The following is a 12,298-nucleotide window of genomic DNA, read 5'->3' on the forward strand; positions in this document are numbered from 1 at the left end:
CACTCAACAGCGCCGTGGAGCTAGGACATCTGCCTCCCACCCCCACCTTGGGCCTCCAGTGATGTGAGATGCTCACAGGGCTCTGGGTGGGGCCTACAGGCTCCCTAACTTCCCCTTCCAGCCCCAGATCCTCTCAGATTGCCAGAGATGGGCTCCAGCCAGGGAGGGTGGGGCTGCTCCTGGGACCATCAGGTGTCACACGGGCTGTCTAGGCAGTGACAGAGCTGTGACTGGGAGCAGACCTTCACCCATCTCCGTGCCTCCAGCTGACTCAAATGTGCCATGTCCCACCACCTGCTCCTTCCACTGGTGATCCTCGGTAACTTCAGGAGACAGGAGATGGCTACAATGGGCCAGGGTCCTAGTATCTGGGGAGCTGGAAACCAGGACTCCTGGGTTCTGTGTGGGTAATGGGGGGGTCAGAGGAGGAAGGGGAGGAGGGAGTGAGATGTCAGAAGGGAGAGGAATAGTGTTTGAGAGGGGAAAGAGGCTTGGGTGTCATAGGGAGATGGAGCTTGCTGGGAGGGCATCAGGGAGGGCTTATCAAAGTGTAGATCTCTAGCCTCTCCCTGCTTCCCTCTTTCTAGCCATCAGCCCCATCCCAGGAGCTTTCCAGAACTCAGGTAAGGCAGTTGCGGGGTGGTGGGGAGTCATGTGGGAGGCAGCGAAGACAGGAGGGGTAACATGCCTACTGGCAGGGGACTGAACGCCCAGGGACTGGGAAGGGAAGGGGGCAGGGGCCTAAGAACAGGAAGGTGGGGCTGAGCAGTGTCGCGGGCTGGAAGTCACCAGTACCTTCCTCTCTTTACCTTCTAACCCTCAGCTCTCAGTTCCACCCAAGAAGAACCTGAAGATCTAGGTAAGGAAGAGTGGGGAGTTCCTCAGATCCTAAGGAGAGTCAAGGCTGGCTAGGCGAGGAGGGAGGTGGAAGTCACTGGAAAATTAGACGTGCCAAGGTCCTCACTGTTCTTGTTCAGAGGGGCAAACTGAGGCCGGGTGGGAGACGGCTTCGTCTTGAGCTCCCTGGGTGCCCCGGCGTCGGGCGGCCGGCAGGCGACAGCCTCCTCGGTGCCCCCATGCAGACTGCGGTCGCCCTGAGCCCTCTGCCCGAATCATGGGGGGCTCGGACGCGCGGCCGGGGAGCTGGCCGTGGCAGGTGAGCCTGCATCAGAGCGGGAGCCACATCTGCGGGGGCTCCCTCGTCGCGCCTTCCTGGGTGCTCTCGGCGGCTCACTGTTTCGTGACGTGAGTATCGGCCCGCAGCCCACCCGGGTCCACAGCCAGCCCCGCCTGCCCCGCGGCTTGAGCCGGCGCGGCGCGGGTCTCCCCGCCACCCCCCCCCCGCCCCCCCGGCCCCAAGGGCTCTGCGGGGCGGGGTCGCCCTGGTTCCCAATGCGGTGGGCGCCGCCTGCAGGCCCGCCCCACCACTCCACCGGACATCCGACCCTGAATCCCGTCTGTCCGGGTCCCCCAGCCAACCAACCAGCTGGGAATCGGGTCCACGCCTCCCTCTTTCTGGGAACCTATCTGAACCCGGATCTCTCCAGCCCCGAATCCCGACCCAGGTTTCCCGCCGGCCCCACCTTCCCGCGGGCTCCGAGCCCCTACCCCCACGACAGCCGGCCTCCCCCCTCCCGCCCCGGCCTCCGCGCAGGAACGGGACCCTGGAGCCCGCGGCCGCGTGGTCGGTACTGCTGGGCGCGCACTCCCAGGCCGCGGCCCCCGACGGCGCGCACGTGCGCGCGGTGGCCGCCATCCTCGTGCCGCGCGACTACAGCGGCGTGGACCGCGGCGCCGACCTGGCCCTGCTGCGCCTCGCCTCGCCCGCCAGGCTGGGCCCCGCCGTGCGGCCCGTCTGCCTCCCGCGCGCCTCGCACCGCTTCGCCCACGGCACCACCTGCTGGGCCACCGGCTGGGGGGACGTCCAGGAAGCGGGTGAGTGTCGGGGACGTGGGTCCCGGCGGCCGCGGAGCCCGCTGAGGAGTCCTCGGGGCCGGGCCTCGGGAGGTGGAGACCTCGGCCCGGCCCGGTGAGCGCTCCGCCCGTCTCCCTCTATCTCCCCGCTAAGGGCTCGCAGACCAGGACTACTGACTCACCCAACCCGTTACCTCTTCACCTTTCCTGCCAGTTTTTTTCTTTCCCGGATTTAGGATCCGACCAGGGTTCCCATCCTAGCTGGGCTGTTTCAGACAAAGCGCTTCACCCAATCCATTGCTTCCTCTGAAAATTAAGGAAAATCGTGCCAGTGCATGGGGTTGTCGGGTGGATTAAGTGAGGAAATCCATGTAAAGTTGATAGCACGGTGCCGAACATACTAATTAATGCACTTTAGGTACTTTTACCCTAGATAATCGTGCACTAAAGCACAGCGCCTGGCATATCCTAAGCGTTCAGCAAATGTCCGTTTCTGCCCCCCTTTCTCCGGTCCCTCTCCTCCCATCCTACCCTTCTCTCATTCATCCTCTACTTACTCACCTCCTGTCTTTTCCCTACTCACCCTCATTCACTCAGCTCATCTTTCATTTATTCAACAGATATTTCTTGAGCACCTTCTCAATGGGCTGGGCACTGAGGCATTAGAGATACGCCAGTGAACATAACTAGCAAAAGTCCCTGCCTCAGAGCTTAAATTCTAGTAGGTAGACAAGCTATACATTCAGTAGATTGAGCAAACATTACACTAGAAGGTTTGGAAGAGGGACGCCTGGGTGGTTCAGTGGTTGAGCGTCTGCCTTCGGCTCACGGCGTGATCCTGGTCCAGGGATAGAGTCCCACATCTGGCTCCCTGTGAGGAGCCTGCTTCTTCTTCTATCTGTATCTCTGCTTCCCTCTGTGTCTCTCATGAATAAATAAATAAATAAATAAATCTTAAAAAAAAGAAGAAGAAGAAGAAGAAGGTTTGAGAGGAAATAGAGCACTTTCCCATTCCCTATCATCCCTATTATCCAATGCTACTTTTCCATGTTAACAAGGCCCCCACAATGCATTTACTGTGATCAGACCTGTGCTGTGCAGTGCCCAGGGCTTTAGCAAGGGTGCTTCAGGAGGAGATACCACAGCCTGTGCTTAGAGGGGCCCCATCAGGGCAGGAGATGACCTGAAAGGGTCATTCTGAGGACATAGGAAGTCCATGGGGATGGGCCCAAACCATCCTGACAAAGGGTATCCAGAACAGATTTCTGGGGAGCTGTTGTAAAGAGGACATGAGTTAGCATAACAGGCTAGTGTGGGGAGATGGAGGCCACTCTGGGGACTCACATGAGACATGACAGATGGAGAAGGGCCAGCTTGCCAGGCTGGAATGGAAGAGGCATAGGCAACAGAGGTCACAAAAGTTGCTAGGGCTGGACTATGAAAGCCCTAAGGTCAAACCAAGGGCCAGAGTACTCCACCAGCTCCCAGGATCCCTAGGACAATCCCCAAACTTGCCTGGATAGCCCTCAAGTACAGCCTCACCATCACCTGACCTCTCAGGATTCTGGGTGGGGAGGCAACGAGCTCTGTCCACACCCTCCACCACACGTTCCTGGATTCTGAGACGTTGTTTCCATCAAAGGCAGGTTTAAAAAAAAAAAAAAAAGGCAGGTTTACCTCAGGAAAGGGGTAGGCCTCGGATGTAGACAGTAGGATCCATTGATTGTTCTTGATAAGATCAGAGCTGAGCTTTAAACACATTCCTCTGTCATGGGGCACCTGGTGGCTCAGTTGGATAAGTATCTGACTCTTGATCTCAGCTCAGGTCTTGAGCCCAGTGTCGTGGGTTTAAGCCCCAAGTTGGGCTCCATGCTGGGTGTGCAACCTACCTAAAATTTTTTTTTTAAAGATTCTACCCATTTATTCATGATAGACACAGAGAGAGAGGGGCAGAGACAGAGGCAGAGGGAGAAGCAGGCTCCATGCTGGGAGCCTGACGCGGGACTCGATCCCAGGACTCCAGGATCACGCCCTGGGCCAAAGGCAGGCGCTAAACCGCTGAGCCACCCAGGGATCCCCCCTACCTAAAATTTTTTAAAAATTAAAAATTAAAAAAAAAGAACATTTCTCTGTCAGCAACAACTGAAGGGTGAGTGAGGAATGGACCAGTGAGGAACCTGGGCCAATCATCCAGACCCAAAGTTGTGCTTTCTAAACCAGGACAATTGCAGTGAAAATTGCAAGAAGTCACAATGAGAGGTTTTCAGGATTTGGGAACTGATTGGAGAGGGGAAGCTGAGTCAGGGGTCAAAGCTGACACCCAGACTCCATGCTCTGTAACTTGGTACAGGGCCATGCTAGTCTTTATGGCACCTTTATTGAAAAGGGTACCCTCTCAAGATTGGCACAATCCATATCGGGGCACAGAGCTCAGTGATTTTAGCCCCACATGCATCATTTATTGTCTGGATACCTTTCTCCACTGCACTACCATCCATGGAAGCTCTCACCAGGTGCTTGATGGGGCCACTCCTGAGATGAGGGTGTAAGAAGAAGTTCTCTAATAACTGGTTTTGAATTCAGCAGGTGAGGGTGTCCTGGGGCGTCTAGATAGAGATGCCCAGGAGGCACCTGGAGGACATAGAGCTGAGCTAGGGAACAGAGGACTTCATATCTGCCTCACAGCCTTTGCTCTCTGGTTCTGCCTGCAGACCCCCTGCCTCTCCCATGGGTGCTACAAGAAGTGGAGCTCAGGCTGCTGGGAGAGGCTGCCTGTCAGTGTCTCTATAGCCGGCCTGGCCCCTTCAACCTCACTTTCCAGCTATTGCCAGGGATGCTGTGTGCTGGCTACCCGGAGGGCCGCAGGGACACTTGCCAGGTATGGAGGGGGGAGGCCTGCATCTGCCCAGCAGGGCCAGGCAAAACCCTGATAGGAATCATGGGGAATAGACAAATCTCATCTCTCTCTCTGCAAAAAGAGGGCAAGATTGTTAATGATTGCTAAAGAGGATTGATGAGAAGATTATAAATGGACAGAACTTGGAACTTGACAAGAGGGTACTGTTACTTATGGCAGTTCACCGTGCAGAGGTTACGTGTCAGACTCTAGAGTGAGTCAGCCTGGTTAGAAATCCAGCACCACCACTTATTAGTTCTGTGACCTTGGCTGAGTTATTTAACTTCTGGATGTCCAGACTTTCTCACCTGGCAGATGGAGATGATAGCATTATTGACCTCATAGGGTAATTATGATGATCACATGAATTTATAGATATAAAAACACTTAGGACAGTGTTTGGTTTTTAATAAGAGCTTAAACAAGTATTAGCTATTATTATTATTATTATTATTATTATTATTATTATTATTATTCCACATCCCAGTCCACAATACAGCACCTGTTACTTAGTAAATATTCAACACATAGTTATTTTTTTTAAAAAATGAGTTTATCTGGGGTGCCTGACTGGTTCAGTCCATAGAATGTATGACTCTATTTTGTTTTGTTTTTTTAAAGATTTTTATTTATTTATCCATGAAAGACACAGAGAAAGAGGCAGAAACATAGGCAGAGGGAGAAGCAGGCTCCCTGCGGGGAGCCTGATGCAGGACCCAATCCCAGGACCCCAGGATCATGATCTGATCCAAAGGCAGATGCTCCACCACTAAGCCACCCAGGTGCCCCGAGTGTACAACTCTTGATCTCAAGGTAGTGAGTTCAAGCCCCATGTTGGGTGCAGAAATTATTTAAAAATAAAATTTAAAAAAGAAGGATTAATCCTTTATAAAAGAGAATTTCCCAGATATCTTGCCGAAAGCGAACACATACTATATTTTAACTATTTTCCCCAGAAACTTTCCTCCAATGGCACACATTTTTTTGTGTGATTAATTGATTTGAGGGCAGCCCCCGTGGCACAGCGGTTTGGCACCGCCTGCAGCCCCAGGTATGATCCTGGAGACTGGGGATCGAGTCCCACGTCGGGCTCCCTGAATGGAGCCTGCTTCTCCCTCTGCCTTCTGCCTGTGTCTCTGTCTCTGTCTCTGTCTCTCTCTCTCTCTCTCTGTCTGTCTCTCATGAATAAATAAAAGCTTAAAAAAAAAGATTGATTTGAGAGAGAGAGTACAAGTGGGGGGAGGAAGAGGGACAAGCAGACTCTGCACTTGATCCCACCATCCTGAGATAATGACCTGAGCTAAAATCAAGAGTCAGATGCTTTGGGGTGTCTGGATGACTAAGATGGTTGAGTGTCCAACTCCTGGTTTGGGCTCAGGTCATGATCTCCTGCTGGGAGATCTCTGGCATCTGGGCTCCCTGCTCAGCTGGCGAGTCTGCTTCTCCCTCTCCCTCTGCCCTTCCCCCCAACTCATGTGCTCTCTCTCTCTCTCAAATAAATAAAATCTTCAAGTAAATAAATAAATAACTCTTTTAAAATATTATCTAAAAAAAAAGTCAGATACTTAACTGAGTCACCCAGGCACCCCCAATGGCACACATTTTTGAGGGTGCTCAAGCATGCATGGTGGCAATGGATTCAAGCTAGATAGCCTTCCTTCCAGGTTCCCCCCAGTTATAAGGTTCCAGGACCCATGGACATAATCCCCTGCCTCCTTATTTATTTGTTTGTTTGTTTGTTTGTTTTTGAGAGACACACAGAGAGAGGCAGAGACGTAGGCAGAGAGAGAGAAGCAGGCCCCACTTGATCCAGGATCATGCCCTGAGCGGAAGGCAGACGCTCAACTGCTGAGCCACCCAAGCGTCCCCGCTTGCTGCTTTCTAACAGCTTATTTCTAACAGCCTCTTCCTCCTGACTTGTGGCATCTCTGATTTGCTTCAACAAGTGGTTGCACTTAGAAATCCAGAACGGGATTTGAGGCATTTATTGAACAAGAATCATTTGGCTCTGAATGGGCCCTGCAGGTCTCTCTAGCATGGTCTTGAATGCATTAGCTTGGTGCCCTTGACTTTGGCTGCTCATCAGCCTTTCTGCCTTACAAGGCTTTCTTCTGCTTAGAGTTGTAGGGAATGCAGAGGACAAAGCTCAGACAGGGCATATTTCTAGAAGGTGGCTCTTTGTTGGGCAACAAGAAGAGGTCTAGAACCTTTGTGAGGTGACCCAGTGTAAGCTGGTGGGTCCCTGGGCTGATCCCTTGACACTGAATTATCTATCCTCAGGGAGACTCTGGGGGCCCCCTGGTCTGTGAGGAAGATGGCCGATGGTTCCAGGCAGGAGTCACCAGCTTTGGCTTTGGCTGTGGACGGAGGAACCGCCCCGGAATCTTCACCGCTGTGGCTCCTTATGAGGCATGGATACGGGAACAGGTGATTGGCTCAGAGCCTGGGCCTGCCTTTCCCACCCAGTCCTGGGAGCCCCAGTCAGGTGCCTGGGAGCCCACGGATCAGAACTGCAGCATTGCTCTGCCAGGTGAGGGAGCAGGACCCCTAGATGGCAGCTGGACATGGGAGATTTGAGTTGGGGTAGGGGTCTGGGAGGCCCCCTGACCCAGGCCTCTCACCCCTCAGAGTGCGGGAAGGCCCCAAGGCCAGGGGCCTGGCCCTGGGAGGCCCAGGTGATGGTGCCAGGATCCAGACCCTGCCATGGGGCGTTGGTGTCTGAAAGCTGGGTCTTGGCACCTGCCAGCTGCTTTCTGGAGTGAGTGAAAACCCAGTCTCAGACAAATTCTTGCCCCTCCTCCCCCGACCTGAGACACTATTTACCTGTCCTCAGCCCTTCCCCTGTGTAGGGTAGGAGTAGGGGTGGAGGGGCACATCTATCTGGAGTGTGGGGTCTCACTGGCAGGTGTAGGATCCAGCTCGCAAAGTAGGATCCTAGTCTAGCTGGGGCGGGTAGGGGGTAGTATGAGTTTGATCCGGGATGCCACGAGTCCAAGCCAGATGTGTGTGTGTGTGTGTGTGTGTGTGTGTGTGGTTTTGAGCTGAGTGTGCAGGATCCGGCCCCCGGCCCCAGTTTCCCCCATCCCGCAGCCCCATCAACTCAGATGGCCCGCCCCGCGACCTGGACACCTGGCGCGTGCTGCTGCCCTCGCGTCCGCGCGCAGAGCTGGTGGCGCGCCTCGTGCCGCACGACAACGCCTCGTGGGACGACGCCTCGGACCTGGCGCTGCTGCAGCTGCGAGCGCCGGTGAACCTGAGCACGGCCCCACGGCCAGTGTGCCTCCCTCACCCAGAACACTACTTCCTGCCCGGCAGCCGCTGCCGCCTGGCTCGCTGGGGCCGCGGGGGTGAGCAGGGGGCGGTGCCGGGCTGGACGGAGGCGGCGGGACTCACTCCTAAGCCGCGCTGGCGCGCTCTCTTCTCGGTTCCAGAACCTGCGCCCGGCCCCAACGCACAGCTCGAGGCCGAGCTGCTGGGCGGCTGGTGGTGTCACTGCCTGTACGGCCGCCAGGGGGCGTCCGTGCCGCCGCCGGGAGACCCGCCGCGCGCGCTCTGCCCCGCGTACCAGGAGGAGGAGGAGGCGGGCGGCTGCTGGGTGCGCGGCGGGGGCGCGGCGGGGGCGGGGCGCCCGGGCCCTGAAGGTCGCCTGGAGCACTTCGGGGCGGGGCCTGAGATGGGCCCTGGGCGACGTCTGGCCCCGCTACACCTAGGTTCACAGAGAATCCTAAAGCGAGGGCTGACTTCTTGTGCAGACTAGTATTGGCGAGTGGCGTGGAGGAGGTGGGGCTTGTCATGTCTGAGTGGGAGAGAGAGAGGAGGGAGAGAGGGAGGTGCAGGAAAGCCCCAGGACCTTGGAGAGCCTCTCACTGGCGCGCACACACTCTTGATTGCAGAACTACTCTCATCGGAGCCTCCTGTGCCAGGAGGAGGGGACTTGGTTCCTGGCTGGAATCAGCGACTTTTCCAGTGGCTGCCTGCGTCCCAGAGTCTTCCACCCCCTGCAGACCCATGGCCCGTGGATCAGCCACGTGACTCGCGGAGCCTACCTAGAAGACCAGCTGACCTGGGACTGGGGCTCTGAGGGGGAGGAGACTGACACACAGACTTGTCCCCCGCACACAGAACATGGTGGTGAGGGCTCAGGGCTTAATGTCTCCTGAGGCTTTGGGGCTTAGGGGCTCCTACATGAGCTAAGACCCGTGGTTAGGTCTTCATGGGTCAGCTGCGAAGCCCCCGTTTAAGTGGTCACCTCCTCTCCCTAGCCTGTGGCCTGCGACCAGAGCCCGCTGTGGTGGGGGTCCTGTGGCCCTGGTTGGCAGAAGTGCACGTGGCTGGAGATCGAGTCTGCACTGGGATCCTGGTGGCCCCAGGCTGGGTTCTGGCAGCCACTCACTGTGTCCTCAGGTGGGTCTCACCCATCTCTTGGACAAGAAGGAAAAATGGAGAGATGGGCCTAAGGGCTCTTAACAATAGTGGGACTCTCCATTTGGGGCTCTTACGGTGCAGGGGAGTGCCTCAAGTGTTTTGAGGTAGAAGAGATCTGGCAGGAGGAATACTCAATGGAACGACCCATTCTGCACTGGGAAGGACTTTACGGCCACTGGGAGAGCAGGGGATGACTTTGAGCTTTGTTCCAACAGGCCAGGCTCCACGACAGTGCCTTATATCGAAGTGTACCTGGGCCGGGCGGGGGCCAGCCCCCTCCCACAGGGCCACCAGGTATCCCGGGTGGTCACCAGCATCCGCCTGCCCCGGCACCTGGGACTTCGGCCCCCTTTGGCCCTCCTGGAGCTGAACTCCAGGGTGGAACCCTCCCCATCAGCCCTGCCCATCTGCCTTCACCCAGGGGGTATCCCCCTGGGGGCCAGCTGTTGGGTGCTGGGCTGGAAGGACCCCCGGGACCGAGGTGAGAGCCCAGGGTCCTAGGGGTGAGGAGTGACTGAAGGCCAGAAGCCCTGCGACAACCCTCTCTCCTCTCTCTAGTCCCCGTGGCTGCAGCTGTCTCTATCTTGATGCCACGACTCTGTCACTGTCTCTATCAGGGCATCCTGCCCCCTGGGACTCTCTGTGTTCTGTATTCGGAGGGTCAGGAGGACAGATGTGAGGTAAAGGGGCCTGGGCATCCCCATGTGGGGAGAGGGGAGCCAGGCAGCACTGGGCAGCCCAGCAGGACCCTAGAGAGTGAGCTGGGTTGGAATTCCTTTTTTTTTTTTTTTCTTTTTTAAGATTTTACTTATTTATTCATGAGAGACACAGAGAGGCAGAGACATGGGCAGAGGGAGAAGCAGGCCTCCTGCGGGGAGCCTGATGTGGGGATCATGGGATCATGCTGCGATTGTGACCTGAGCCAAAGGCAGACAGACGTTCAACCACTGAGCCACCCAGGCGCCCTTGGGTTGGAATTCTTGAGTGCTGGGCCCCAAATAGGAAGAAGCAGTGCTTCCCATCTGGACTGTAGAGAGAGACCAGGGGCCCGGATGCCTGAGGATAGGGACAAGCAGCGCTCTGTGGCTGGACTCTAAGAAGAGAGGAGCAGGAGGAAGGGTAAGAGACCCTTTGGGGCTTGGCTCTGATACTGCAGGTGACCTCAGCACCTCCGCTCCTGTGCCAGACGGAGGGAGGCTCCTGGGTGCTCATGGGCATGGCTGTTCGAGGGAGCCAGGAGCTGTTCGCTGCCATTGGCCCTGAAGAGGCCTGGATCTCCCAGATGGTGGAGGAAGCCCATTTCCTGCCTCCCAATGGCTACCCCCACTGGCCCCCTGAAGGCAGCAACCTCTGCCCCCCTGAAATGGCCAGGGCCTCAGGCTCCCCTCGGGTTGCCCTCTTCCTGCTGCTCCTGACCCCCCTGATCCAGGGCTGAGGGGGCCTGGGTCCGAGAGCCACCCCTCCTTCTCCTCCCCCCACTCCCTCCAGCCTTCCACTTCCCACCCAGTACAGCTGGAATGTGGCCCAACCGGCTTTGTTCCCTCACCCGCCACTGGCACCGAACCTCCAGGCCGCCCCACCCACCTGGACTGCAGCGGCTCTGGCTCTGGGTAATTGGGCCTCCCCAGCTATTTTGGGCTCCGGAATCCTTGGGGGCACCGGGAAGCGGACAATAAAGGTGTAAACACAGACACATGGCCTTATGTCATTGCTGGGGGCAGGCCAAGGGGCTGGGGGAAGCCCACAGGGTAGGGCCCATCCCTGCTGGGGCTCTGTGAGTCAGGCTTTGGGCTCCCAGGAAATGTGTCCCTGATAACGTGGCAGCTGTCCTTCATTCCTGCCCCAGGGCGGGGGAGGTGGGGTGGCAGCTGGGTGTGTGTCACCTCCCCGGTGGAATCAGCATCCCTAGCACCTGCCAGACACCTCAGCCCAGGCTCAGACCCTACTGTCCTCCCCCCAACCCAGAGCAAGGGCTAGGGTGAGGGTTGAAGAAGGGTCCTGGAGTCTGGGAGTCCAGGGGCTACCATATCCTGTATCCACAGACAGATGCCCCCTCATATATACACCCTGTTGAGTGACCCAGAGTGTACACCTCCAGTGTCCCCAATACATACATGACACACGCTTAACAGTTCCCCACCTTCACATCCTGCCCAGTGTCCCCAGAGTTTGGGCATCATCATGTGTCCTTGTGTGTGTACATCCCACTACCCCACTCACCATTTTTTTTTTTTAAGATTTTATTTATTTGAGGGATGCCCGGGTAGCTCGGGGGTTGAGTGTCTGCCTTCTAGCTCAGGGCATGATCCTGGAGTCCCAGGATTGAGTCCCGCATCAGGCTCCCTGCGTGGAGCCTGCTTCTCCCTCTGCCTGTGTCTCTGTGCCTCTCTCTATGTGTCTCTCGTGAATAAATAAAATCTTAAAAAATATATATTTTATTTATTTGAGAGAGAGAGAGCACAGGCGGGGATGGGGGGGTAGGAGTGGCAGAGGGGGGGGTAGGAGTGGCAGAGGAAGCGGGAGAAGCAGGCTCCCTACTGAGCAGGGAGCCCTGAACTCCCAGGATCCAAGTCCATGCCAAAGGCGAACGCTTAACCAACTGAGCCAGCCCCCCTCGCTCCTCAAGTATTAGTGCCCTCCCAGCATGAATACAACCGCATTCCCTGCTTACTCCGAAGTCAGGGGGTCTGGGGTCTGATGGATCAGCCCATGAAGTAGTGCTCTGTGTCCAGGGAACACATATGGGGACATCCCTGGCTGGGGATTAAGAAAGGGTCACAGAAGAGATTATGTCTGAGTACAGAAAAAGAGCAAATGGAGACCCAGGAAGGGGGCAGTGCTTGGGGTGCAAGCCACAGATGAAGGTGGCAGAGGGGTCACCTTTGGGGCCAGAGTCACCATCTCTGGGTGGGGTGGGCAGAGTATTTGGGAGAGGAGGGAGGAAGTTCTTGGGAGATAGACGAGATGGCAGAGGTTCTTTAAGGGCCAGGGTTGTCATTGGCTGCCAGAGCCCCAAGAGGATAGCCCACCTGTACCAGTACCCGGATGCCATCCCCCACAAAC

The 12,298-nt window shown here is 56.4% G+C and overlaps 1 protein-coding gene across 1 annotated transcript; it reads left to right on the forward strand.

Moving 5' to 3' along the window:
* The first annotated feature begins 1,114 nt into the window (after positions 1–1,114).
* PRSS36 (serine protease 36) lies at positions 1,115–10,919 on the forward strand. Its single transcript, XM_038541715.1, has 12 exons — positions 1,115–1,245; positions 1,361–1,935; positions 4,626–4,792; positions 7,091–7,340; positions 7,439–7,568; positions 7,901–8,157; positions 8,242–8,405; positions 8,704–8,941; positions 9,073–9,214; positions 9,451–9,716; positions 9,794–9,915; positions 10,392–10,919. Exons 1-12 carry the CDS (start codon positions 1,115–1,117, stop codon positions 10,668–10,670), a joined length of 2,721 nt encoding a protein of 906 aa, XP_038397643.1. The 3' UTR covers positions 10,671–10,919.
* The last annotated feature ends 1,379 nt before the right edge of the window (positions 10,920–12,298 follow it).

Source organism: Canis lupus, chromosome 6 (assembly GCF_011100685.1).
Source record: "Canis lupus familiaris isolate Mischka breed German Shepherd chromosome 6, alternate assembly UU_Cfam_GSD_1.0, whole genome shotgun sequence".
NCBI lineage: Eukaryota > Metazoa > Chordata > Mammalia > Carnivora > Canidae > Canis > Canis lupus.

What these genes read in the sequence shown, in the direction of transcription:
- PRSS36 (XM_038541715.1), top strand. Translation starts at nt 1,115, where the DNA reads ATGGGGGGCTCGGACGCGCGGCCGGGGAGCTGGCCGTGGCAGGTGAGC. An exon ending in GCCGCAGGGACACTTGCCAG is followed by an intron (nt 4,793 to 7,090) that starts GTATGGAGGGGG and finishes ATCTATCCTCAG; the next exon opens with GGAGACTCTGGGGGCCCCCT. An exon ending in CCTGCCAGCTGCTTTCTGGA is followed by an intron (nt 7,569 to 7,900) that starts GTGAGTGAAAAC and finishes CCCATCCCGCAG; the next exon opens with CCCCATCAACTCAGATGGCC.